Below are 25,279 nucleotides of genomic sequence, written 5' to 3'. Positions count from 1 at the left end.
GACCGTTCGCGGAGAGACGCGACCGTGAGGAAGCGCGCCAGCGGGAATCGTAAATTTCCGTTACGATTATAGACTCGACACCACGAAATGATCGATGCCCTATTTCGGTTAGGATAATAGAGGTGGTTGTTATTAAATATAGATTGGGATTGATATTCAATTGATCCACGCAGATTGAATATTGCACTTTGTATTTCACCTCCTCGTACAAAAAACGTCTGAACACGCCGGATACGCTTAGGCAATTAACACGTGGTCGACTTCTAAGACAAAGGAGCGTCGTTAGAAGTCGTATCAACTTAGCTTATAGAAACTAGCGGTCATACCAACTTAGCGTTTCTCAACAGTGGTTGAATTGATCACCCGACCTTCCCATGTTTTACCTTTTATTTTTATGCGTGGAGAAATACTCATGGATACTCTGCCGCTGCGGGCAGCAGCAGAGTAGTGTCGGACTCTTAACGACTAAAACTCCACGATGGCCTGCCTACGTCATCACTCGGAATCGAACGACGCCCTCGTATAGTCGACGCATCGCGACTCCGCCGATGTTCGGCAGCAGGCCGCACAAGGCGTTGGCCGCTGCCAACACCCATGGTATCAGGGAGTCGAAGTGCAGCCCGAACGTCCACTGGTTGTCGATCATGAGACCCAGATACTTCATCCTCGACAACTTTCCCTGCCATGTCTATGCTCAGACCGGGCGAAGGAGTCCCTCGCCTGCTCTTATCGTAGAATCAGATGGCCTCCGACTTCGCAGGGGAGACCCTCAGGCCCAATCCGCGCACAGTACGTATCGCGTAGGCCGTTGCGACTTCGCCGAGGCGCAACGTCTCGTGCCACCCGCAACCTCAGACCAGACCGCATGACCAGAGTGTCGTCCGCGTAACACACCATGCCTGAGTCTGGGGGCATGGGACAGTGAAGCACCGCGTTGTAGCCGATGAATCAGCTGATTCACAGAATCGGTCCCAAAACCGAACCCTGCGGAACCTCGCGCTCAACGGGCCACCGCCCTTCTCCATCCTTGCTAGTGTAGCCGACCCATCTGTCGCTCAGGTAGGCTCGTATGACACGAATAACGTAGGGAGGTACCTCAAAAAATTCAAGGGTCTCCAATATCCCGTCCCAGAGTATGGTTTTGAATGCATTGACTATACCTAAAGAGACTGCAAGCGCTACCCCATCCCGAGAAACCACGGCCCGTGACATCTCCCGCACCCGGTTCACCGTATCCACCATCGAGCGGCTCCGTCCAAAGCCGTACTGGCTTTCGTGCCAAGGGCATTTGCCCTGACATATGGGCCTCCAGACGGACGGCAAAGACTCTTTCGAAGAGTTTGCCCACTTCATCCAGTAGGCACATCGGATGATACGCAGACGGCGAGTCCGTCGGTTGTCCCTCCTTCCGAAGCAGGACCAGCCTCGCCATGCGCCATATCCGAGGGTAGACTCCTTCCCTCAAATACCGTGCAAATAAATGACATAGTCTGGGGGCTATCGTCTCCGCCCATATCCGTCCCGCGACTCTATTCGGGCCTGGCGCCACGACGCGGGAGGCTATCCTGCTCGTCGCATCCAGCATCTCCTCCTCCGCAACCCCTAGTTCCTCCCTCCACTCCATTGTCAAAGTCTAGGAAGTCCCAGGCTATTCTGTGGCAGGAACAATGTGCGAATGACCTCCTCCAGCAATACCAAATTCATATCTGCCGTCAGCGGTGGAGCCTTTGGCCGCAGTTTCTTCATCACCATCCTGTACGGCCACCCCCACGGGTCGGATTCAATTAACTGGCCGAGGTCCATACAGGATCGGGCTTTAGCAATCTTGATCCTCCGCTGTAATATGCGTTGCTTTCCTCTATATCCCTTGTAGCAGAGGGATTTCTCTTCCTCGTCATGAAGCCACCGACGGCGGAATCTCTGGAACCGCCTACGGACCCGAGCCTCTGTTAAGTAAAAGGAGCCCATGGCCCGCAGCCCAGTCTGACAGCACCCGGCCACGAGTATCCATCCTTGTGTTGCCCCATTGCGAGGAGTGAGCATTAAAGTCTCCCAGAACGAAGACCTGACGTGAAAGGTTCGTTTCATGCAATCGCCAAACTAACCCCAACCTAACCCCGTCCAGGAATTCCTCAAACGCAACCAGGCCACTGTTCGTGGAGACATATACGCCCATCATCACCATCCCAGCCTACTCGATCGCGGCATACCCCTTGTCCTGCTCGAGCAGGATCCCTACAATGGGCGTACCCGATACTGACGTCCACGTCATAGCGACCAAAACATCCAGGTCTCCGACCCAGTTAAGGATGTCTAGCATACAATCTCGGCTATCACTGCAACGGCTATCAGGGCAACCCTGCTCTCTATTATTGTCTGGAAAAGCAGATCTTATGCTCGTTTCGATCGCCCCAAGTTGGTCTGGAGCAGCCGCATGAATCTACTTTACCAAGTTCATATCCATGGCCTCCCGCCGACCATCTGCCACACTCGTGATTCTGTCCTCTTCTTGCGATAGGTCTCTCGCATTGTCACCCTGTCTCCTGTCTGCAGCAGGCTCCCGAATCCGGCTTGTTCTTTTAGTTTTCGGCGGAACGCATGGGGCCCCTCCCATTCTGTGAGTGGTGGGCGCACTGAGCGACTCACAAAGCCTGATAATCGGTGCCTCCGCACCTGTAGCATAGCTGTCCCCGGTCTACCATAGATCCGCAGGTCGCTCTCACATGTTCCAGCTCTATAGCATCGTAAGGGCCTCTTCAGAATGGCTTTAACCCTTGCCATTGACCAAACCTTTATATGCATTTACTCTAGATTTTCTATTTATAAATAAATTTATTTAACCATAGGGGGAGATTCAAACCTATATTTGGAAAAGAAGAAGTAAAAAGTGCATCAGTTACAACAGAAAAAATTGTAGAACATCGTACAATTGTTGTAATAAATAATGAAAATTTACATGATTTGTTTAATATTAAAAATTTTAATTTTTTGTCGTTATTTTATTTATAAATTATAAAGATGATCTTTTTTCTCGAAGGTAACATTTTATACGCGTTAGAGTGTCATTCATATTGTGGAAAACAACATGTCCAATTTCTAGAAAACAAGCGAATTCGAAAATGAATAAATAAATTGCTATTTAATAATTTTCAGTGTGTAGAATGAAAATGGAAGTCTTAATTTTAGAAATCCTGCGGTTCAAAAGTTATGCGTATGTAAAGCGTTTTTATCATATTTGACAGCTTACTTTGATGCCATATTGCTTCCACACAAATGAACATTGAATTTTTCTCGTTTGAAGAAATACTGTCTCCAAATTGTCTCAATTATCAATTTCATGACATCGATTTTGTTTTTGCGAGAGAAACAATGCCACAAAAATCGGACCTTTTTCCGGTCGTTAATTTGCTTTTATTTTTCGAGCATGGATATCGTCGCTGGCTGTCATTAAAGTATTGACGCGTACTATGCATGAATTTTGGCGAAAATTAATATATTAACATAGCCGGTCGCCTTACGGTCCTTGGAATTTTATAACTATTACCAATCTAATTCAGTACTCACCTGCAATTTTCATGCTGTGATTTACTATTTTATGGCTACATCTTTCGCAGCAAGTTCACCATAACTGTTATTAGGCTAAAAGACAAATCATCTAGAAAAACATTTGACTAGAGAAAAAATATCTTCTCTAATTTGACTTATCCCGCCTAAGTGGCTGCCACCCACGTGTATTATAGTCAGCGATTGCACTCATTGGACGAATCGTGGATAAAATCCAACATGGCGTCAAAATAAATTGTCAAATACGTTAAAAACCCTCAACTTTGTATATGCATAACTTTGAAACCTCTGGATTTCTAAAGTTAATACTTGCATTTTTTGATTCTATGCGTTGAAAACTGTTATAATTAGATTGGAATAAAAAAAAGCAATAATTTTATTTCCATTAAAGCGAAATTCAGCCAGTATTGCTATATAGTGGCCGCAAAATAAAGATGGGTACAAAATTTGTATAACATATGTTTATTATAGCATTTGTATACTAATTAACTTCAAGTATGTTATGTTTCATATCATTTGGCAGTACTTTAATGACGACAAAAACTTAGCACTTGCTAATTATCTATTATATATTAATATGATTATTTATATTTAATTATTTATTTATATAAAATTACAGATATAACCTATAAATGTACATATAAATAAATTTACTATTTGGTGAAATAAAAAATGGATTTTAAATTATAATATTGTGTATTAAAACATTAAATACCAAATATTAATTGTAATATATAAACAAATATTTAAAAACTAGATTTTCTTAAGTATTCTTTTAGATTCAAAACATGATGACAAGAATAGTTGCACAAATGATAGGTACAAATTATTTGTTACAGTCTTGTGTATTTGTTTAATATATTTATTTTCCAGTTTTATTAAATTGTTGCATAGTTTATTTAGGGAAAGAGATTTCACTGAAGATAGAAATAAACAGAATGAAGAAGAAGTTAGGCGACATAGTCAATAGCACAGTGCAAAGCAAGAGCATTTGCAAGAAAGAAAAGATCATTGGGTCATTCACATTTAAAAGAGTAAGGGTAAAGATCATGGACCAGAGAGTCTAATCACAGGTATATAACAAGACATGTAACAAAACAAGAAATGTCATGTTTCTTAAAAACTAAATGTTACAGATATTATTGATACAACAGGTCATTCATAAGTGAAAGTCTGTATTGAGAAAGATTGAGAGAACAGTCCTAAAAAAGAAAAGAAAGAGATATGTCTACAAAATAGAGGGTATCTTCATCACATTATATCAACCAGATTCTTGTTCCTGTTTATTATTGAGTAAGTATTCAAGTTATATGTGGAATATAACTTTTCTGACATTAAATTTTGTTCATTGTTAGCATTTTCTTCCTACAATTAGTTGGATTTCTCCTTGGTTTCTATTAGAATGCAGATTTTGGAGGAACTAGGCATATGATCGGCCCATTAAGACCATTTTCACCACAATTTATTTCGCCAGATATATATAGATTATGTCCGCCTCTAAATCCTAGTATGTATATTCATTAATTCATAATGACATGCATAAAGAGTTACTGTGTTTATTATTTATGTTTTATATAGGATTTAGAACAATATATTAATGGAAGATGATGAATAGAGAATTAATGTTTTATTGCACAATACATGAACATATAGTATTTGCTGCATCAAATATTAGACATTGTACAAAGATTAAACATTCTTCAAGATATTGTAGTGAAGTAGATTATGTGTAATTCAAGATACTGTTATGAATATACAAGGTATACAAGTGTTATATATTTTTTTATATTATATTATAAGAATCTTTTATGATCTAAATTAGGAACTGTATAAATTCGTTCATTCAAACACTGTAATATATAAAACTTGATGCTTGATAGGTTTTACAATCTCGATACATTGTAAACGCTATTACACTGTTTATACAATTGCTTTTTAAGCTAAAAATCATAAAGACAAAGAATACTTATTTTTAATCATTGATTTCTGGAACACATTATTATGTAATATATACATTTTTAAGTATATTTAATATTTTAATATAGCTTCCAAAATCTTATTAAAATGTTTTATGTATTTGTACGTGAAACTTGCTCATATATTTTTTATTGATTTATTTTTACTCCCATACAAATTCTATTAATTGATAATGAATTGTGAATTATTAAACTTAAGAAATATGTTTATGTGGTTTGATGTTATTTTTAATGATAATATAGAAATATATATAATTCACTGTATATCATACCTTATATCTACATATATCAAGGAAGTTTTTTAGTATAGCAAATTAGTTAGCATTCTTAGTATTTGCGTCCTTTATTTTTAGCATTCAGGTAACAGACTTTAGGTAAATCTGATAAATCTTAATAAAATATTAAAAATTATTTATTTTATAAATGAATTTTTGTTATAACACGGAGCTGATTAAGAAGCCTATTAAAAATCTTTCTTTTTGAATTATATTATATACTAGTGATCAAATTACGGATGTTTAAGCATTTATGATAATTATAAATGCATAAGTTATAGAATGCAGGTGATTTGTAAAAATATATAAAGTAAATTCACTTTTGTTATAAGATCTAAAAGATAAAATCAGTCTTTATCTAAGTTTTATTTGTTTAATTGTCTTAGCAATGTGCTAATCATGTACTAAAATTATAAAAGTTTGTACCAAATACGCAATTTTTTTTAAGAGAATACCGTTTATTTATATTGAATTACTTCTATTTAATTTTGTTAATACAAAAATTCGACAAAATTCAAAACTTCGAAATCGTAAGTTCAAATTGAAAATATTTAAAGATATATCTGACAAATTCCTGTTACTAATTTAATCATTCCTCATTCCTTTTTAGAGTTACTTAAAGTTATGTAGATTAAATAAATACTTACAGATTAAAAAATATATAATAACCTCAATTAATGCTTTTTTGTGTCTCTCATTTGAGGATTCTGACCCCCTTACCATATTCATGTCACATGCGACATTATCGATACCGATATAGTAGAGGCACAGACGTAGTAAATGGTAGAGATTTGAATCTTCAAATTGAAACGTTGTCACTGTTGTCAGTCAACCATCAACCATCGGTTCGTACGGTTTGTAAAAGTATGCATCGTTTTTTCTATCGCGGAAGTATTCGAAAATTTAGTGTCAACGAATTGTGAAACTTTAAAGGAATCAATAGGTTGTATAAATAATAGAATAGATTCAAGTTTACATGACTCACTTACCGTAAAGATTTCATATGTGTTTCAATGTTTTAATTCGATATCTCTATTGTGCGGTCTTAAGTTTTACTTATTATTTATACATTTCCATATAAGAATGTGTTATTAAATTAATTTTTTAGCTTATTGTTCATTGATTGATCTATACAGAAACACAAAATATTAAGTCATGCAAAACATGGAGAATATATCGATACAGCATATGATGTTTTTTTACATAACATTTTATTGAACTTTCAATAATAAATATTTCATAAATATTTTCCAATGATATTTAGAAGTATCACGTTATGTATATTAAATTAAGCTCCTCAGTAACACTTAAATATTTTTAATTGTATGCTTCATTCTTTCTTCTGGATATATTCTTCTGCAATTTTTTTTTATTTCTTCAATGACACGATTAACGTCTTTAATTGTAAGCATTTTTTCTGATACGTTGTAATTCAGTCGATACCTGTGTCTACTATTGAATGTGTTATTCAAGATAAAGTGTTATAATTGTCTTTTGATTATTCGAAGACATGTATTATTTTACGAAGGTGCACACTATTTGTTTAAATTGTTATGTAAAAATTAATTAATATTAACATTGTAAGATTATGAATAACTATTAATTATAAGAATTTTATTTTATAAATTGTACTTTTGTAACATTAAAAAAATATATTATTAGGGAACTATCAAATTGTTGAAGAACAAGATAGTGTTATAATTTTGCAATTAATCATTCATTGTATATTATTATATTGCGTCATAAAGATATTAGAGAATTTCAAAACCATTTAAACAGCATTTGTCACGAAAAGAATCTAAACGAAGTTATAATACATATAAAGTTACGTATATAATATGTACGAAGCAGATTGTTGCATTGAAGTGCTACTTTTGTTCTGCTTTATCGTCGAATCTACTAATGTTATCGATTACGATGTACATGGGTTATTGTTTACTTGAAAATTTAAACGTTTCATCTTACCTTTCGTTTTAAAACTTCCTCTCTATTTTTTTATTTTTGTTTATTGTTTTCTTTAATTCTACGAATCAAAAGATCAATTTCTTGAACAGTAATAGTTTCGCGAAAGTCAAATTCATTTATCACTATGATTAACCGTGATTGTCATTAAACACACATTTAATGCTATATGTATTTGCAAACGATAAATCTATTTGTAAATTATATGATTTATTGTGATGTAAATGTTTGCAAGGATACACTTGTAGTTCCAAATATCCCGTCACTGCACTGTTTTTAAATTGATCTATTTATCGAGAAGAAATTAATTTTTTTGCATTTGTGTTATTCGATAGTTCAGTTTTACATTTTCATTAGATGAAGAAAGAAAAGTATTCTATTATTTGAACTGATATACTTTCCGTTCGAAAGATCATTTATTATTCTTTACGCAAGCTATTACGTTTTAATCAAGATACTATAAATGTAAATTAGATAACTTGCCGAATAAGATTGTTCGAATAGGTTTCTCTCTCTCTTTTTCTCAAGAGTAATATCGATCATGGCTTCATTCATTATCGATGTGATACGTATGTTGATTCATATTGTAATGACACTTTTTGATATTTTATTTAAAAGGAAAGCAATTAATAATGTAAGCCTGCTCTGGGACTGACCTTGCGTTACTATTCATAATACATATACATATATACGTATCTACATATATATATTAAAGCGTCGGGGTATTTCAATAGAGTGTGCCTTTAAAACATTTTCGGAAATTCCTTTATAATGTATAATCCATTTTAGGTGAATGCTTGTAATTTCATAAGTTTCTGTATAATTTAAATATGTATCTGGCAAGCTAAGGTTACCGTTATTAATCAAAGAATAGATTGCTTATTGCAACATGTATAATCAAATAAAAATCGTTGATATACATTCATTATTTATCACAAATTATAATATTATAATAATAATAATATTTAGTTTGAAACCGTATATATGTTAATTTCTTTTCTGTTAAAGGTTTCTGGTATTCAACGTTCGTTGCGTGTTTTCAAAATTATGGAGAACAGAATGACGGAATTTGAGGAAAACGTGTCCTTCGATATCGATGACCCGGACTTTGCACCGACGAATCCTCCTACTATTCCTCATAATGTTCTTCATAGCGTACAATTCACCGATATTACATTCGGCGTTAATAAATGTGAGTACATTCGCCTTTGGTTCTAGTTACTCTAGAATACTCTAGACTCTAAATCGATATATACGTCATAAAAAGCATAACCGAATAAAAAGATGAATATCTTTAGAAGAGATTTACATTTGGGACGGAAAATGAAATTTTAAAGTATTATACAGATAAAAACAAATAGTAACCCTTGTTTTTCTTTGCAATGATATTTTCTTTTCTTTTAAAATTTCATATTTTATTTACTTTTTACATTAAACACGATGCTACTTAAGTAGGAAATGAGTATTCGTGACTCTTTAATTTCGTTCTCGATGTTTGTTCAGTACTAATATGTATAATATGAATCTTTCAATCTCTCTTGTGAATAAACACTTTATTTGCCAATGTAACAAAATTTTTTTATTACAACAAATACAATAAAATATTTGGAGACAAAATTGTGTACAATAATTGCTATTTTTGTTTTTCTTTATATGACTTCTTTTTCATTGTATTTGCATATCTTTAATTGATTTTTAAAAATATATTTTGATAAATTCTATTCGTTATCTTCTATTAATGATAAGTAATTTTTTTTTATTGTTCTATCAAACTTATTATCTTCTTGAAATGTGTATGAATGTATATATTTACTTTGTCGAAGCTCTTCAATTCGCATGGTTTCCAGAATATCTGATAAAATCGCATACACTTGCGTACTAAATTGCACGATTGCGCACGCACGATCACGTGCCGATTCTAAGGTATCGTTGTTGCCGCTGGACAATGCGGATACTCTGTAATGGAGCGCAACATTTTTTGCGAAAATTCCAGCGTATCTTATGACCGGTGTTTAATGTCATTAGTGAAACAATAGCGCGAAACAATCGATGACTATTGCAATGCACTATCGAATACGTTATCATTACGTCTGAACTTAATTGGAAACATATAAGTTACGAATAATAACGTGACGTTAATGGTTTGTATGTAATCAATGTATAAAAACATTTCGGAAAAAAACTGAACCGACTGTTTCTTACGTATACGATAATTTGTATGATAATTTTAGATGTTTTGAAGATTTATAATGACAGAGTGAATGACGTACTTGCAGGTCGAGGTACAACTACCGAATTTAATATTAATATTTTGTTTACATCAATACCAGATACAATACCAGAAGGTATTTGCTGACTTTGTAGAATGATTCAAATGAATCGAGGTAGAATAGAATGTAATCACTAGAGTGTCAGAGTATGCAAATAAATTATATGAAATATGAAAACGCAATCTTAATAATTCGAAAACGCTTTCACCAATAATTAAACTTCCTGTCCGCTTCCAATTAAGTTACATTTCATTAAAGTCGGCCTCTTTATTGAATCACTTAATCCGTTACACTAAAGCGTTACACGTGGAATGACGCGGTTATCTCGGTCTCTATCGCTCTATTATTATATTAGACGCGAAGCATGCATAGTTCGCGAGACGGGAACTCGATCTACGGACAAAATTGGATCCACGTGGATATCAGCTTTCTTCCTGAGAAATCAACCTCGAGTCGGTGCGGTTGTGCGGACAGCCGATTTTAGTTCGCGTCTGGCGCGCGTGCACTATTCATATACTTAGTAATGATGCTCCTTTGTTCAACTAGCAGACAGGATCTTGTTGCACTATGCGATAACAGTTACTTGTTGCATTCGGATATATCATTTTGCTCTTTTTTTATTGATTTATTTTGTTGAGTTTAGAAAAAGGTAAATCTAATCGTAGTTATTTATTTTTTAGTTGCAAAAATATGTAAAATATCCAGAATATAGTACTTATGATATTTAATGAGTGAAAATTATTGCATAAATTTTGTTTCTCTTTAGTTGTGTTCATGAAAATGTAAATTTGCATAAATATTTGCAGATTATTAATCACATTATTATTATGATTTGTTAATGTAAAGCTACATTCATTTATATATGTACTTTTTGTTCGTTATTAATTAGATTTTTTCATTTCATTTACTTTTTAGCGAGGCTAAATAATGACAATTCTATGACATTTTTATATTGAATTAATTAACCTTTTGTTTATATACTAATTTCGAAAAGTTGTTATATACACTCTATCATTTGAATGTTGGCGGTGCATTTTGCATTTTCTTATTAACTGTTATTCATATAGTAGCGCCCTTCATTATCAACAATTTTGTTCCCTATATTTCTAGCTAGGTGGAGCTCAAATAAATATCCATAAAATAAAATCAACTTACTGATAAACTTCTTCATTTTTATCCAAATCTTTAATTAAATTTATTGATTTATTTTGTTTTTGATATTACTTGTTTGAATCGTAAATTACATTATATTTTGAAAATGCTACATGACACATGTATCTTGAATAGAAAACTAAAATACAAATCTGGCTTAAAATAAACAAAAAATTAATTTGCACATGTATGTTAATTATCAGATGTGTTCTTTTACTTCAACAAGTGTACATATGTATGTCATTAAATTATTCAAACTCGTTTCAGATCAACTTCATCAGTTATTTTAATTTCTTTTATTGATATATCCGTAACAGTTTCGAAATTTTCCGTGATCTGAGGTCAGCAAGTTTATCAAGACCCCCTGCGTATAATAACACGAACTTTGAATGAAACTAGATTGGAACCAAAGTTCAATCTACCCTCTTATGACAATAGTTTCTTTCTGGTGTGAATTATTCACAATTGTCATTTATATTTAAATATAAATTATATTAAATATAAAATGTATATATAAAGGAAGATAGTATTCCTTATTCAACCTTTTAAGGGTTATTGTCCTCTTTATACATTTTCCAGAAAAAATTACATTTTCATCGCATTCGTTTTATACAATTGTATTCATAACAACAAATAATCTATTAAAAAATATAGTAAGTAAATATTAACTCTTGAATTCAATTGACTTACTGAATTCATAAATACTTAGCAAGCCTGTATTATCATAACATATTGCATAATTTTATAAATTTTTAATGCCGTTGCAAGGTATTCGTGATTTTCTAAAATTGCAATATCATTACTATATTTGTTTTCATTTTGACCATGCATATTTTAGACGGGAAAGTTGATAGCTTTGCAAGTGTTATAAATAGTTCAATGCTATCTCATTATTTCTGTGATTTTATCGTTCCGATATGTAGGAATAAGTTATTTCTTCTTTTATGTTTTAAGTTCATGTTTAATTCGATTACATCAAATTAATAGAACGTTAGAACCAGAAACGAAGTATCGACATCAGTATCGACAAAGTATCCTAGAATGGTTAAAAATGATGTACCTAAAACTATTTCATTCAAAGATTTGTGTGAATGCGTATGCGAACTCATCACATATGCATTTATTGACGAGCGTGAATATTCGACGTTTCGTTTGATCGATCGTGTTTTATTAGTGACCGGTCTTCACCTCCCCTTTGTATTAAATTGAAATTAGCACGCACATTTATATGAAAATAGGTCATTTCCTTAAACGAAGGAAGTGAGCAACTTGTATAACCTTCCCTCCGTCGAGGGTCACAACCTGAATGGTATTCGGCGAACATAGAACGTATTCACGTGATTGACACGTGCTACTTCTTAAGTGAACTGATTCAGTTCTGGTCACAATAGATCAGCCCTCGAACTTCAAAGGCGCTTTTAATCATTTTCGACGCGGCTGTCAACCATGTTTGTCGTGAGAAAATATTTCTGTGGACAATTTATGTTAAAATTCAATTAAGTATACGTTATTAAAAAAAAAAAAATAACAAGCTAAGTATTTATTAAATAAATTTTAAATCTAAATTAATAATATCTAAACTAAGGTAATATATCATTTTATGCGGCGTATTATGTTATGTATATATAACTTTTAAAACAATTTAATTTTAGTTCTTATAAATATCACAGTACATATGGATATTGTAGCTTTTATATTAAAAATCCTTTACGGTTTTGGTATCATTTAATTTTGTTTATATTATATTGTATCTTTTATGAAATTATGGTGTCCTTTTCGTAATGCTTGCTCATTAAACAATTTTTCGTTCACCACCGCAAGCAAAATCGATTTGTATTTGTAAATGCAAATAATTACACAGATGTACACAGTGTATCAGCATTAGACGATGTTGTTTTTGTTATAGGACATTATTATAGTAATTTAAAAAGTTGAAGGATTTATAAGGTTGTAATACTTGCAAAAATAGATTAAACTTGTTCGGTTAACATAAGTGTGCAAATCAATCGCAACGGAGATAAAAGAAGATAAAACGAGCTTGTGTCTCAAATCAAATTCGCGTTCCAGGTTCCTCTAAAAATAACTTTTTGCTTGCTTTATTGAATCTTAACTTAATTTTCCTGGCGCAGTAACCGTTTAACCATCATATTTAGGGAAGACAATCGGTTGTCATTTCGCACCTCTGTTATACTTTTTAAATAAAACATTTATGAGCTCATATTTATACACAATATTTCTCTTATTTTCACTCATAGAATATGCTTGTTTCTTTTTTTTTTTTTAACGTAGGATATTCTGCGAAAAAGTCACGTTTGTTCATTTCCTAGAGGATGAACAACAAGATACCCTAAAAAAATCAAAGTGCAATAACAGCATGTATTAAGAACACAAAAGTGGTACGTATGCTTCGGTCTGTTTAAAGTAGAGCTTCGTTGTGCTTCCATATACAGACATTAATAACACGCCAATAAATTAAATTTATATTTAGCTACTAAACGGCTGTCGTGGTTATAAATAGACAAAACCGTCGGCTTATTTTCAGTTTGCCAAACTAATTATGTAGGTTATAACGAAGAGAGAGGCACAAAGTTGTTAAATCTTGTTCGAAAAGACCAATTCTTTCTTGTACTTTCGTTAAATATATTCTTTACACAAAATGACAATAAAATATTCTTACAATTATTTTTATAAAGATCTATACGTCTAAAACCTTAACTATATTTTGTGATTTTTAAATATCTACTTTTCTTCTCGCTTCTTCTCACCATCGAAAATAACGCGTTGATCGAATATTCTCAATCGAATAAATTATCATAAACAATTGCATTGACGTCAGAGATGGTACCAAGCACAGTTCACTGAACTGAATTTGCACTATGCGCCGTAAATCGTAATACTGTGTCGCGACGGGATCTACCTTACGAATTCTCGATTCTCGTTAGCATCGCCTCCGCGTTGTATCTTTTTTTTTTTGTGACCAAATAGCGGGGTTTAATTATTAACTGTGGTGTACGCATGTTTATTAGCCCAAGTTGCTTAAAACGAAGTATCGGTCACTCTTGAATTCCCTAAACACGAATATTGCCTTGAAGGATACACACATCTGATATCGTTCAACCTCGGAACAACACATCGATCTTATCTGGAACTCGTTGCCCGGATGTGACGCTGTTTTCCGTGTGGCTGACGAGAGGTGAAGCCAAGTTACATTTAAACATCTCGTTTAGGAAAGGAGAAGAGTGAAAGAGGTTCGATGTTTCTTGGAACTTAGAATCGTTCGTTATCGAACTTCGGTAGAAGCTCTTTTTACTGTTTTTGCCGATTCAAATTTGAATTCTGTATAATTTGGGCTGTGTAATTTCTTGATGGTTTAATCGATTTATTGAATACAGCTCGATAGAAAATGCAAAGTTTGCGTGGAAGAGGATAATGTTAATTGGAATGGGATGATCGAAGCTTTCTTCTCGAGGAAACTGTGAAAGTTAAATTAAAAACTTTTCTTTTAATGTTTGTAAACATTGTGGTTGAGAAATAGAAAACAGTTGAATACAAATTTGCACAAAAATTCCAATGCGGTTTTTATTATATTATCGCTTTTATTTTGATTTGGTATTTTTATCTTCGAAATATTTATTTTTTATAAGTATAAAATTTGGTGATTCCTTCGTTCGCTGATTAGTGGAGTGTGGATGTTCCGTATTTATAGGAAATTTGAATATTCAACACACCATTAGCTTCTACATATTACAGTTTAGTAATATTCAAATAGAAAAATTTTTTACACTGTTCATCTTTCTGTAGAAAGCCGATTAAAATTGCAAATATCGGGGCTACTTTCCATTTATGATCTACATGTTTTATTATTATTATTCGCTAATTAGAATTGCATTTAATTATCACTTAACTATGCAGAATCTGATTCAAATAAGGTATGAATATTTTTCTGCTCGATCGAATAACTATCTCGTAGTGGCCTTCCTAATGTCAACAAGGATCACCATTGATCCATTATTGATTTAAGTTTCAACACAAATGTAGTTATGTTGTCATATACGATGTTAAAGGAAATTTGAATAATTATATAATTGCATTATTCGACGAAGCATAGAAAACTGTCTCGTGGTAACAATAAAAGTGTCAAACAAAACAGATTTATCTACTTTTCTGCGAAATATTAGTGAATCAAAGAGAATAGAACGTAGTTACATACTATGCTTTACTTGAAATTTCAAAAATTGCATTGCTAAATAATTCTAATAAAATAAATAACTGTGTAATTAGATATATGTGACTATATTTTTTTCTTATTTTTCTTATTGTTATTAATCAGACATTTCTTCGATTGATTAATATAATTTTGGTTGCACGTGGTGTACCAGTTCAATGCAGTTTCATTCAGATAATGTCATAAGAGATATTCCGACAGACAGTTCGAATGAGCGACGATAAAATATGGTCTCACATGATTCCATAGTCCAGACAAACTTTTATTGTTCGTACATCGTTTGATGCATATTATAGGAGAATATTGAAAGTAATTGAGCGTATAATGTATCAGAATGAACGAACAATTAGTCGCATGTTACGTGTATTACGAAAAATAGGAAAACATACTAATACCAAAAATGTACGCGTAAGTACGTTCCCTCAAATTTTTTCTGCAAAATAACAACATACACACGTATACATTTACCGTATACATGTACTGCCAGTAAGTAACTGCCAGTAGCGCGTATCTCTCGATATCTGTTAATTAGAATAGCGAAAATCTTTAATTGCCGCGTGCGTTATTGCGGCAATATTTCTATCTAATTGGCTCTACTGGCGTGTCGAGTGAATTTAATCAGAAGTCGCGATACTTTCGAGGCGATCGTGAAAGGAGGGCGAAACAACACGTTCCTATCGAGTTATCAAGCCATCTTGTTCTTCGACCTGGTTGATTCTGAACGGACCGTGAAACCTTTTTACGACCGTCACATCGCGACCGCCAAGACGCTTCTCGCGCAGACAAGCCCGCGTGATCGCAACGTGTTCGTGAAATAATCGACTGACTCACGTGATTCTTGCACGATCTCTCGTTTCTTTCCTTTTGCTGTGATAACTATTGCCGCGTTTCACAGAACTACGTCGAAGAATCCTGTTGGCAGAATTATTAAATCTTGAGTTCGAAATTGTAATTGTATCGGATGTATGTTTTATGTATCTATGTATGCTTGTCAAGTAGAGGAAGAAGGCATATCATATATTAATCACTTTATTTAAATATAATAATAAATTTTATATATTAATCTTTTAAATTACAATTTTAAAGTGCTCTTCCTTCAGATCGTTCCAGTTTCACAACGAAATTAATTCTTTATAATTCTAACGCTGAAGCGGTTAGTGACATTACTCAAATATTCCTCTATTCCATCTTCTAATGGTTAACAAAGCCTTTTTCATCTTGTAACAATCGACAACATTCTATTATCTTATCGAATTGGCATTAAGTATATTTCAAGAATATTTTTTCTCGATTTTATAAAAAATTAAATAAATTCTTTGCAATATTGTTTGAGATATTTTAAGGCTATTTGTAGTGTAGATTGATTTTCTTACAGTTTCTTTAAAAAGTTAAAAATTTAAAAATTTTGGGTATCTTATTTAAAATCTTTTCTTGAAGAAAAATTTATTACTCACCTTACGTTTTCCGAGCAAAAGTAATGTAAAATATGTAATTGTATGTAAATATGTAATGTAATGTCGGTAATTTCGGTGTCTAAGATGCCATATAGTATAATGTGAATTTGCCGTTATGTCCATTTTTGAACTGTTTGTTAGCGTGCGCGTGTAACAAATATTAATAGCCAAGAAATTTCTTTCTAGAAGGAGGATCTTGGACATTTGTGAGGTATCTGACTTTCGAGTTTCAGCGTATTTTATTTTTGAGGGATATTACGGCGCCAGAAATACCTCAATGAGGTAGGCGGAAGTTGGAGCGTCTCGTTTTGCTCCATGGCTTGCCGCAATAATAGAAATTTGCATGAGAAACATTGATTTTTTCTTTCTCCTCGAATGATCGAGTTTTCTCAAGAAAAACACATTCTAGCATCGTTGACAAGAGAATCGATTTACACCCGCCCCTTTCTTCCTCTTTTTCTCTTTCTATTCCCCTTTCCTCAACTCTTCGTTGCTCATCGAAATTCTCCGTTGACTTTTTGTAATTCGTACAAATCCGTCGAGTTATCTGGGATCAGGCTCGTGGCTAGCTCGTGTCGACGTTCATTGGCAACTGAATATCGAACGAACGTTTTCTGTTTACAACTTGTATCATTGCTGAAGGCAATAATTATTTATAATGTACCGACTTTTTGATAACAGAGTACGATGAATTTATTGATAATTTTATAAGAAACTACCATGGGTAACTATTACTAACTTATCTTCTGCAAGATAGTACGTGAAAATAAGGAAAACTTAGGACGGCGGTAACGAAAAATTAAATAAAAAATATTGTGTATTATGAAATTATATAGGGTGATTTTAGAAAATGCTCTACTTTTGGCTTTTATTTTTATACTAAGACGAAGTAAAAGTTATCAGAAAGAGATATTATTTTTCGAATATTGTGATGGTCTTGCGCATAACGTCCGATATAAGCACGATTATTTTTTTAATTATTGTATTTATCATTAGGAGAAACGTTTCACGTAGAACGTAATTTGCTTTAAGGGGAACATTTTATAATTGATACAAATTTTGCCTATCCAGAGAAGTTTGATCGATATTTTAAAGTGATTTTCATTTTTTAAACGAAACTTTTTAATTCTACATTCAGTCAATTGCGAGACAAGTTCATTGACCTGAAACATATTGATCTTCAAAAAACATTTAATAATCGTCCAATGTTCAGCTTCATTTTTATTTGTATATACAGTAGAGTAGGCTAAAACTAATTAAAAAATAATATCAAACTTATTTATTTTATTTTATTTACCATCTCTTCAATTCTTATTCTACTTGCTCAAACACAACCGAACCTGTTTCTTATTAAAAATTCTAATTGTTTCTATTATTCGGCGCGTTCTATTATTCGTTCTCAGATTTTCTTACATCAGTTAGACGTTAATCAGGAGAAATCGGAGCGAATTGCGAACTATATATCGCAAAGAAGTTTAAATTTGGATAATCTACTATCTTTCGGCGATTCGCCATTGCCAATTTGTATATTAGAGAGATGAAGAAGAGTATGACGAAATTCTGTCGAAGCGCCACGATTCGTGCGCTAAGATAGCACGATTTTTCTTTGAAGATAGGTCAAATGATGGTATTAGCCCAAAAGTGGAAATTTCCATCTGTCGCGAATCGATCGCCTCAGGGGCTTAGACCTCTTAACCTTCATACGATTGACCTCACCGTAAAGCGATTTTAGTCACGACGCTGCCTCACGGGCTTCCGCAACGATTTCTTTCTGTTTACTTCCGTTTCGCTTGTTGACACCGTACTAGACGTGTCTCGTCGTTTTATGACCATCAGTTTTCTAGGAAGAAAAGACTGGATTGTTGCGTATTAGGAGAACGTGTATAGATAACTAGCCTTCTCGTCGTTCACTTTATACAACAAATATTAATATAGTAGAAGTAACTTTGTCTTATATAAAAAATAAATAACTTTTTATCTCATGACTGTGTTTCTGTTGTTAATAATTTATAAAAATCGATTTTACACATTATTTTAGAATAAATACGAAATATCTTATCGGTATTAAAGAAAAATGTCGTATTCATTTTTTATCATTTGTTTATCGATATTTTAAGATTACATAAAAAATTAACCGAAAAGAATGAGCCGGCAAAGTGGGGGGGGGGGGGGTCCAAAAAAAGGGTGTTCTGGCGTGCATGATTTCAACCCTTCTGGTTATGTGAAGCAAAAAAGCCGAACGGATTCTTAATTAGTATAGATGCAGCTATAGCATGAACCTTGGAAAAGTAAAAAATATATTTTTTCACAAAATGGTGGCCGTTTGAAAAAAATTTTCCTTTTTGACATGTTTTCTTAGCAATTCTGAATTTTTTAAAAATAGTAAAATTAAAAATTTTGATCTGAGCGTGGTTGAGGTGATAGAGGAATGTATAAAGAACATTCACACCAAATTTCAAATAAATCGGTTCATTAGAACTTGAGATATCATGCACGCCAACTCGAAAGAAGTAGTTTCGAGAAAAAGGCGTTTAAAGTTTTGAGACAAGTTTCCGGCAATTTTACTCATAGAATGGTACAGCATATTTATATATTTTTAATCGGCGATTCCTGCTCTATACAAGAAACCTTCCTCTACTTCAAAATGCTCATTCTCTGAAGTTCTTTTATGGAGACGAGCAGTCCTGGCTTCCTTTGATACCTCTGAAACTCGGAGTTCAGAGTGCTCGATGCGAACTTCCTTTTGCCTGACTGCGAACGCATGAGCTTCTGGGTCAATCGTAATTCTCATGACATTTAAGATTTTTAATATGGGTATAAAACCTTCATTAACACTAAAGCTACCGACACTTTGTGTATACCTATTCCTACCGTGTGCGGTCAAAATGACCGGTGATTAAAGAAGTAATGATTTAACTTAGATAATGGTTAATTTATAACTAAATGTATATAAAATGATGAACTTTCATAAAATTTCGTCCAAATTTGCTTTTGTTTAATTTCAATTATAGACTTAAATAGAATTACATTTTTATTTATATAGAGATATATCCTATTCAATTTCGCTACATTTTTTACAAATTATCTTATTATCAAATGTACATTTGCCGCATAAATATTTCCCGCATTTTAAACAAATTTTCGTAATTTTGTAACCTTTACAATTTTTTACTTAACCTTGACAAGCTTTTTGTAGTAATGAATCTGAACATGTTGATAGTTTTATTGCATGGCTTTTTCCCCGCAATTCTTTATATAAAAGTAATGTATACAATAGGTTTATAACAATTTTGTGAATTCTCCATAAATTGGCCCCATACTGTAGATACCATTGCAAATTTATTGGTTCGTAAACGTCGGCTTCTTTCGCTCATCTTATCAAATCGTATAAACCTCATAATTTCAGCAAAGTCATTCCCCCTCATTGTTTTTGAAACAAATGTAGGTCACCAAATTTTATTCCACAAATATGAAACATCTAAATATTTCGCCTGATATACACCGTGGGCATATAGCAGAGCAATAAATGCATCTAGGTTTGTTGCATCTAGCTCCTTCTTAGTCTCTAATACTTAAATACTTCTTCTTCCGTACATTTTATTATATAATACCTTATACGGTGATCAATGATAAGATAAAATGGCCGTCTTTACTTGTCCTTTCATTATATACCGTTTAGCATATCCCTAAAAATATTATGAACTGATGTATTGCCAGGTTTGAGACTTGCATCTATTTCTTTCCAAACTGTTCCATTGGGCCCAGTTTCACTCTCTGCCGACAACGATAATTTTTTTCCTTTTTGCCCTTACGCAAACGCTTATTTATGGTATTCAACTCTGATTCGGTTGTGAATAGCTTTTCATGTGTTTCCATGCCGTTTTCAGTTGCTGAAGTTTTTTGTTCATCGTACACTGAACAGTCTTCTTCTATGTCCGTTATTTTCTTTTTTATAATTTTTTTTTCGAAAAATCTTGACATTTCTAGGGTAAATATTTATCACAGAATAATACCATGTATGGAATACAAAATTATTGTCAAATTTGATATGCTTTATTTTTCCTTTTATAACAACTTTACACAAAACGCTCTAAGATGCTTTCTGTCTGAGTTTTAGAGATAACAAATTTAGATGTCGACTAATCGACTTAGAAACCGAGATGTATTCTAGTCGAAAAGACAATAACAAGTAAAAATATGATTTGTGACGGCGATATTTAAAGGAAAATATTGATGAGTATTGACCGTTTTCCACCAACGGTTACTCGAGGGTGGAGTTGGGAAAGCTTTTCCCGTGTTTTATAGCAATGAGCAATAACCCTAAGAAACTTCTTTAAAATGTTTGTAACAATACACTGTAAAAAATGCTAAATTTTGTGGCGGTTCCTTAGGATTATTATGGATCTGAGTTGATATGTTTTGACTGCTGGTGGCTATTTTGTATAACAGCGGGTGTAACAGCTGTTATTATTTGTTATTACTGATTTTGTTTGTCATCTGATCTTGAGATAGCCTTTTCTTTGTACTGATTGCATTTATTTTAAGAATAACTAACATATTTTGTCGGGCAGTCAAAATGACCGCTCACGGTAGGCAAGACAGAGTACAAATTTTTCTCAGAAAATAAAAGAGCAAACTAAAATTAATTTTCGAAAAATATACTGTATGCATGTTTTAGGAAAAGTCAGAAATTATGAAGCGATATGATAAAGTTTAAATATGGTTAAATTTGTGTAGAAGTCGCGAGAGCGGTCAATTTAACCGCGCCGGTAGGTTTAGTGTTAAAAAATACATACTGCGAGGAAAGTGGAAATTTGAATTGTCTGCATTCCTGCGTGGATGTGCTCCGGAGCAAAAGTCCATATTAACGAATTTAACGATTCGTTATTATTTTGGGTTTCAGAACCTAACATCGTTCCAGTTGAATTAAAAATACATTATTGAATACATTACTCTATTGTTCATTTGTTTCGGTCGGACCGGAGCAGATGTCGCGTCCCAGAAATGGCTGTAATTCATAAAATAATTGAAATTTTGAAAAAATCCTTTTAAGGGTATATTCTTGAATGTCTAAACTTTGGAAATATGAAAAAAAATTTTCGATTTTTTCAAATTTATAGACTAGAATACTCCCTTAATCATTATATGCATATACACAGTTGTTGCGAATTTTCATATAGGTGACGATCAGTTAGATTGCAACAGATCGTTTGATATCGCGAACCGTGAACACTATTAATGCTCAAAGTGAAGGTAGATTAAAGATCGCGAGTAATGTTATGTATAACTGATTTATTTGCATTCTTTAGTATACATGAACAGAATCACTAGCAAGTTAAGATGCAGAATAATGTTATGTTCAGTTAATATATTTGCACTGTTTAGTATAACACGAAGAGTCTGACACTCTGATGAAAACAGTTTTAAAACTTTCTCAAGAAGCTTCGCCTGATCTTTACAAATGTACTAACTCTCCGTTCCCGGGTTTTCCTTCTTACCATGGATTTTACGGTATGGGAATTTCAAATCCTCTAGGAGTGGAAGGAGTCGAATCGTTAACATCTTCTCGAATAGTTTTGACAAAGTAGGTAGAAGACTAATTGAGCGATAGGAGCTAGTTTCATATATTGGTTTTCCGGGTTTAGGGATGAGAGTAATCAGTGACGTTTCCCAGGTTTTGGGATAGCATTCAAAGTGAAAAATTACGTTAAAGATTGAAGAGATGAGTGCAATCCTTTTTACGGGTAGTTCCTTGATTGCTTTATTACTTATTTGGTCATGCCCCGATGCTTTCCTGGGATTTAGACGATGGATTAATTCTGTAACCTCTAGAGAAGTAAAAGGTTCAATAGGAGGAAACATTTGGAAGAGAGAGTACAGGTATTCTGTTATTTCCGGGGCGATATTAGAGGAATGAGGTTTAAATACATTGGATAGGTATTTAGCGAACAGGTTGGCTTTTTCTTTAGGGCTTCGTGCCCATCCGCCTTGCGGACAACGAATTGAAGGGATTATTTGCGGGGGACGCATGAGTTTCCTGGAAGCCTTCCATAATGAGTAGTTGGAGTCGGCAGTGGGGGATAAATTGACGTGATATTTTTGAAAACAGTCATTTTTGTATTTTTTTATGATTTTGGTTAACTTCCTGGTTGCGTTGTTTAGTTTGCGTTTGTCATCCGGTAATCTATGGGTCTGCCATACTCTTCTTAGTCTACGTTTTTCTGCGATGTTTTTAATATGTAATGGGGATATTCATAGTTGCTGATAGAAGTCTTAGTAGGTGTGGAAGAGCGGATAGCGTTTATATGCTCGTGTTTAAGTATTCCGTGGCTGTTTCGATATCTTCATTTGTTTTTAGTGAAATTAAGGCTGAAGCTGAGATGAGTTGGTTATGAATAAAAGCATTAGGTGGATTCTCGATAATTGTTGAATTGACTGTTGCTATAACGGAGGAATGGTCAGAAGAGAGTTCCGCCGAGGAGTTGATTTGGACATATCTAGGCGAGATATTTTTGGTTATGAAGAAATTAAGTAAATCAGGAATTTTGTTAGTGTCAGTGGGCCAGTATGTGGGTTCATATGTGGTGAGGTAGTTGAGATTGTTGGTGATTATGCTTTTCAAGAGGTTTTTGCCTCTTACTGTGACAAGTCTGCTGTCCCATTGGGTATGTTTGGCGTTATAGTCTCCTCCAGCTACGAATCTATTGCCTAGGGCGTCAAGGAAGCTGTCAAAGTTTTCTTTAGCAATTGAGTGTCTAGAATGGCAGAGTATACTGCTGAAGTGGTGGTTGTCCCATGGCAGTCTTCTATTACTACGTTTGTGGCTTGGTGGTAGTCTTTCTGGAATGATAGAAGCTCGTAATGCTTAATGCTGGATTTGATAATGATTCTGGTGCCGCCGTGGGCCTTTCCACTGGAATGTTGGGTGTGGTAGAAGTTATAGCCGTTTATTTTGAGATAGTTTTTGTCGGTGAAGTGGGTTTCAGATATGAATATTACGTCGATTTACTGTTGTTTTAGGAAGAGTTCTAGTTCGAATTTGTGTTGAGCTAGACCGTTGGCATTCCAAAGAGCTATGCGTCTTGGTTTTATTTTGCGTCGGGGCGTATTAGTTTATCCATGATGAGTGTTAATAATGATAGTAAGTTGTTTATTTGTTCAGATTGTTTTTCGATTAATTTTTCGAGTCTAAAGAAGTTGTCCGTTTTTTGTGGATTGGGAACACTATTTTGGGAATGGTCCCTATGGATTTTCAGATTATTTTGATTTCCTTGTATTGCTTGGGCATAGGAGATTGAAGTAGTAGTGAATTTTGGAGGACTGGGTATTTGGTTGGTTATCTCTTTGACTCTGGGTTTAGGATACTTATTTATGTACAAGGTTTTGTAGGCTGAGCAACCTTTGTAGTTAGCAGGATTGACTCCTTGGTAGTGGATGCACTTCGCTGGGGTTTCTGGTGATTTAGTGCACTGATCAGTGGGGTGTGTACCTGCACATTTGAGGCAGCGGAAATTATGGTTGCAATATTTCTGCGTGTGACTGTACCTTTGTCATCTTTTACATTCCACTATCTCTTTTTTTATTAAAGGAGGTTCGATTTTTACTACCGAGTTCATTAATCGATTTATGTTATATATTTGTTTGTTGTTTGATTTTTGTTTTAAGTCGATGAAGAATAGGGATAACGGGTTTTTAAAGATCCTATGTCTAATGTTGCTGATGTTAACTACTTCATGACTAAGTTTAAGAAGTTCGAACTTCAGTTCGTCTAAGTTAGCCGAGTAGTGGATGTTGCGTAGTACCACTCGAAAAGGTCTTTCCTGTTTAAGTTGGTAGGTGTGAAAGTTGGCGTTCAAGGTTTTTAGTAGTTTTGTTATCTTTCTATATGAGTCTGGGTTGGCCGGCAGAATTTTAACTTGATTATTGTTTATTTTTAATTTGTAGTCCTCTTTGTTGATATCTTTCTCAATGGACTCTACCATTGTTTGTATATCGATGACATCATCAACGAAGATAGGTGGGGGGGGGATTTTTTTTGTGTATGTTGGTTAGTTAGAGTATCAGCAACGTCCATGGAGTCGTTTGTGGATTCTAGTATTGCGTATCTATTGAAGGTGGTAACACAGCTTGTTGACTGCTCGTTCTGACAAAATTTTTGCGTTTGTTTTAACTGTTTCGAGTTTACGCTTTTTAATGTTTTTGGTGTCGATAGTAAGGAGGGATATATTGTTCTTCTGCCACGGAGGAGGTAGCGCGGTGCACTTATGGTTTTGCTCTAGCGAGCCTGGTCACGATTTTTGGGCCATTATCGAGCTAGTTAATTCAAGTTGAATAACTAGTCGAGAGGCTATGAGGCTATGATTCGCGTAGAGATTAGGATCGTTGGAATTTTTTTCACTAC

At 33.9% G+C, this 25,279-nt stretch overlaps 1 protein-coding gene and 1 long non-coding RNA gene across 6 annotated transcripts in view; one reads left to right on the top strand and one right to left on the bottom strand.

Moving 5' to 3' along the window:
- Nucleotides 1–174: 174 nt before the first annotated feature.
- On the bottom strand, nucleotides 175–6,557 carry LOC110120091. The gene is made up of 3 exons (XR_007223356.1): nucleotides 6,463–6,557; nucleotides 2,450–2,860; nucleotides 175–2,376 (listed from the first exon to the last, which is right to left on the bottom strand). It is a non-coding gene; the product is annotated as an uncharacterized LOC110120091 (long non-coding RNA).
- Nucleotides 4,243–25,279, top strand: part of LOC100642389 (protein pinocchio) — a 57,612-nt gene continuing 36,575 nt past the window's right edge. For 2 of the 5 annotated variants that reach the window (XM_048404154.1, XM_020867653.2), the window contains exons 1-2: nucleotides 7,311–7,343; nucleotides 8,786–8,969. In XM_048404154.1, the coding sequence (XP_048260111.1) occupies nucleotides 7,326–7,343; nucleotides 8,786–8,969 (202 nt within the window). In that variant the 5' untranslated portion in view covers nucleotides 7,311–7,325. Of the gene's footprint in view, nucleotides 4,384–4,458; nucleotides 4,638–4,700; nucleotides 4,858–6,580; nucleotides 6,759–7,310; nucleotides 7,344–8,785; nucleotides 8,970–25,279 lie in introns of those variants that run through there. The other 3 variants (XM_012318564.3, XM_003402297.4, XM_012318565.3) reach the window with 3 other exon arrangements.

The sequence above is a fragment of the Bombus terrestris genome, chromosome 3, assembly GCF_910591885.1.
Source record: "Bombus terrestris chromosome 3, iyBomTerr1.2, whole genome shotgun sequence".
NCBI classification, from domain to species: domain Eukaryota; kingdom Metazoa; phylum Arthropoda; class Insecta; order Hymenoptera; family Apidae; genus Bombus; species Bombus terrestris.
Note: the sequence above shows the minus strand (reverse complement) of the source record. Positions and strands in the feature narration are given on the sequence as shown.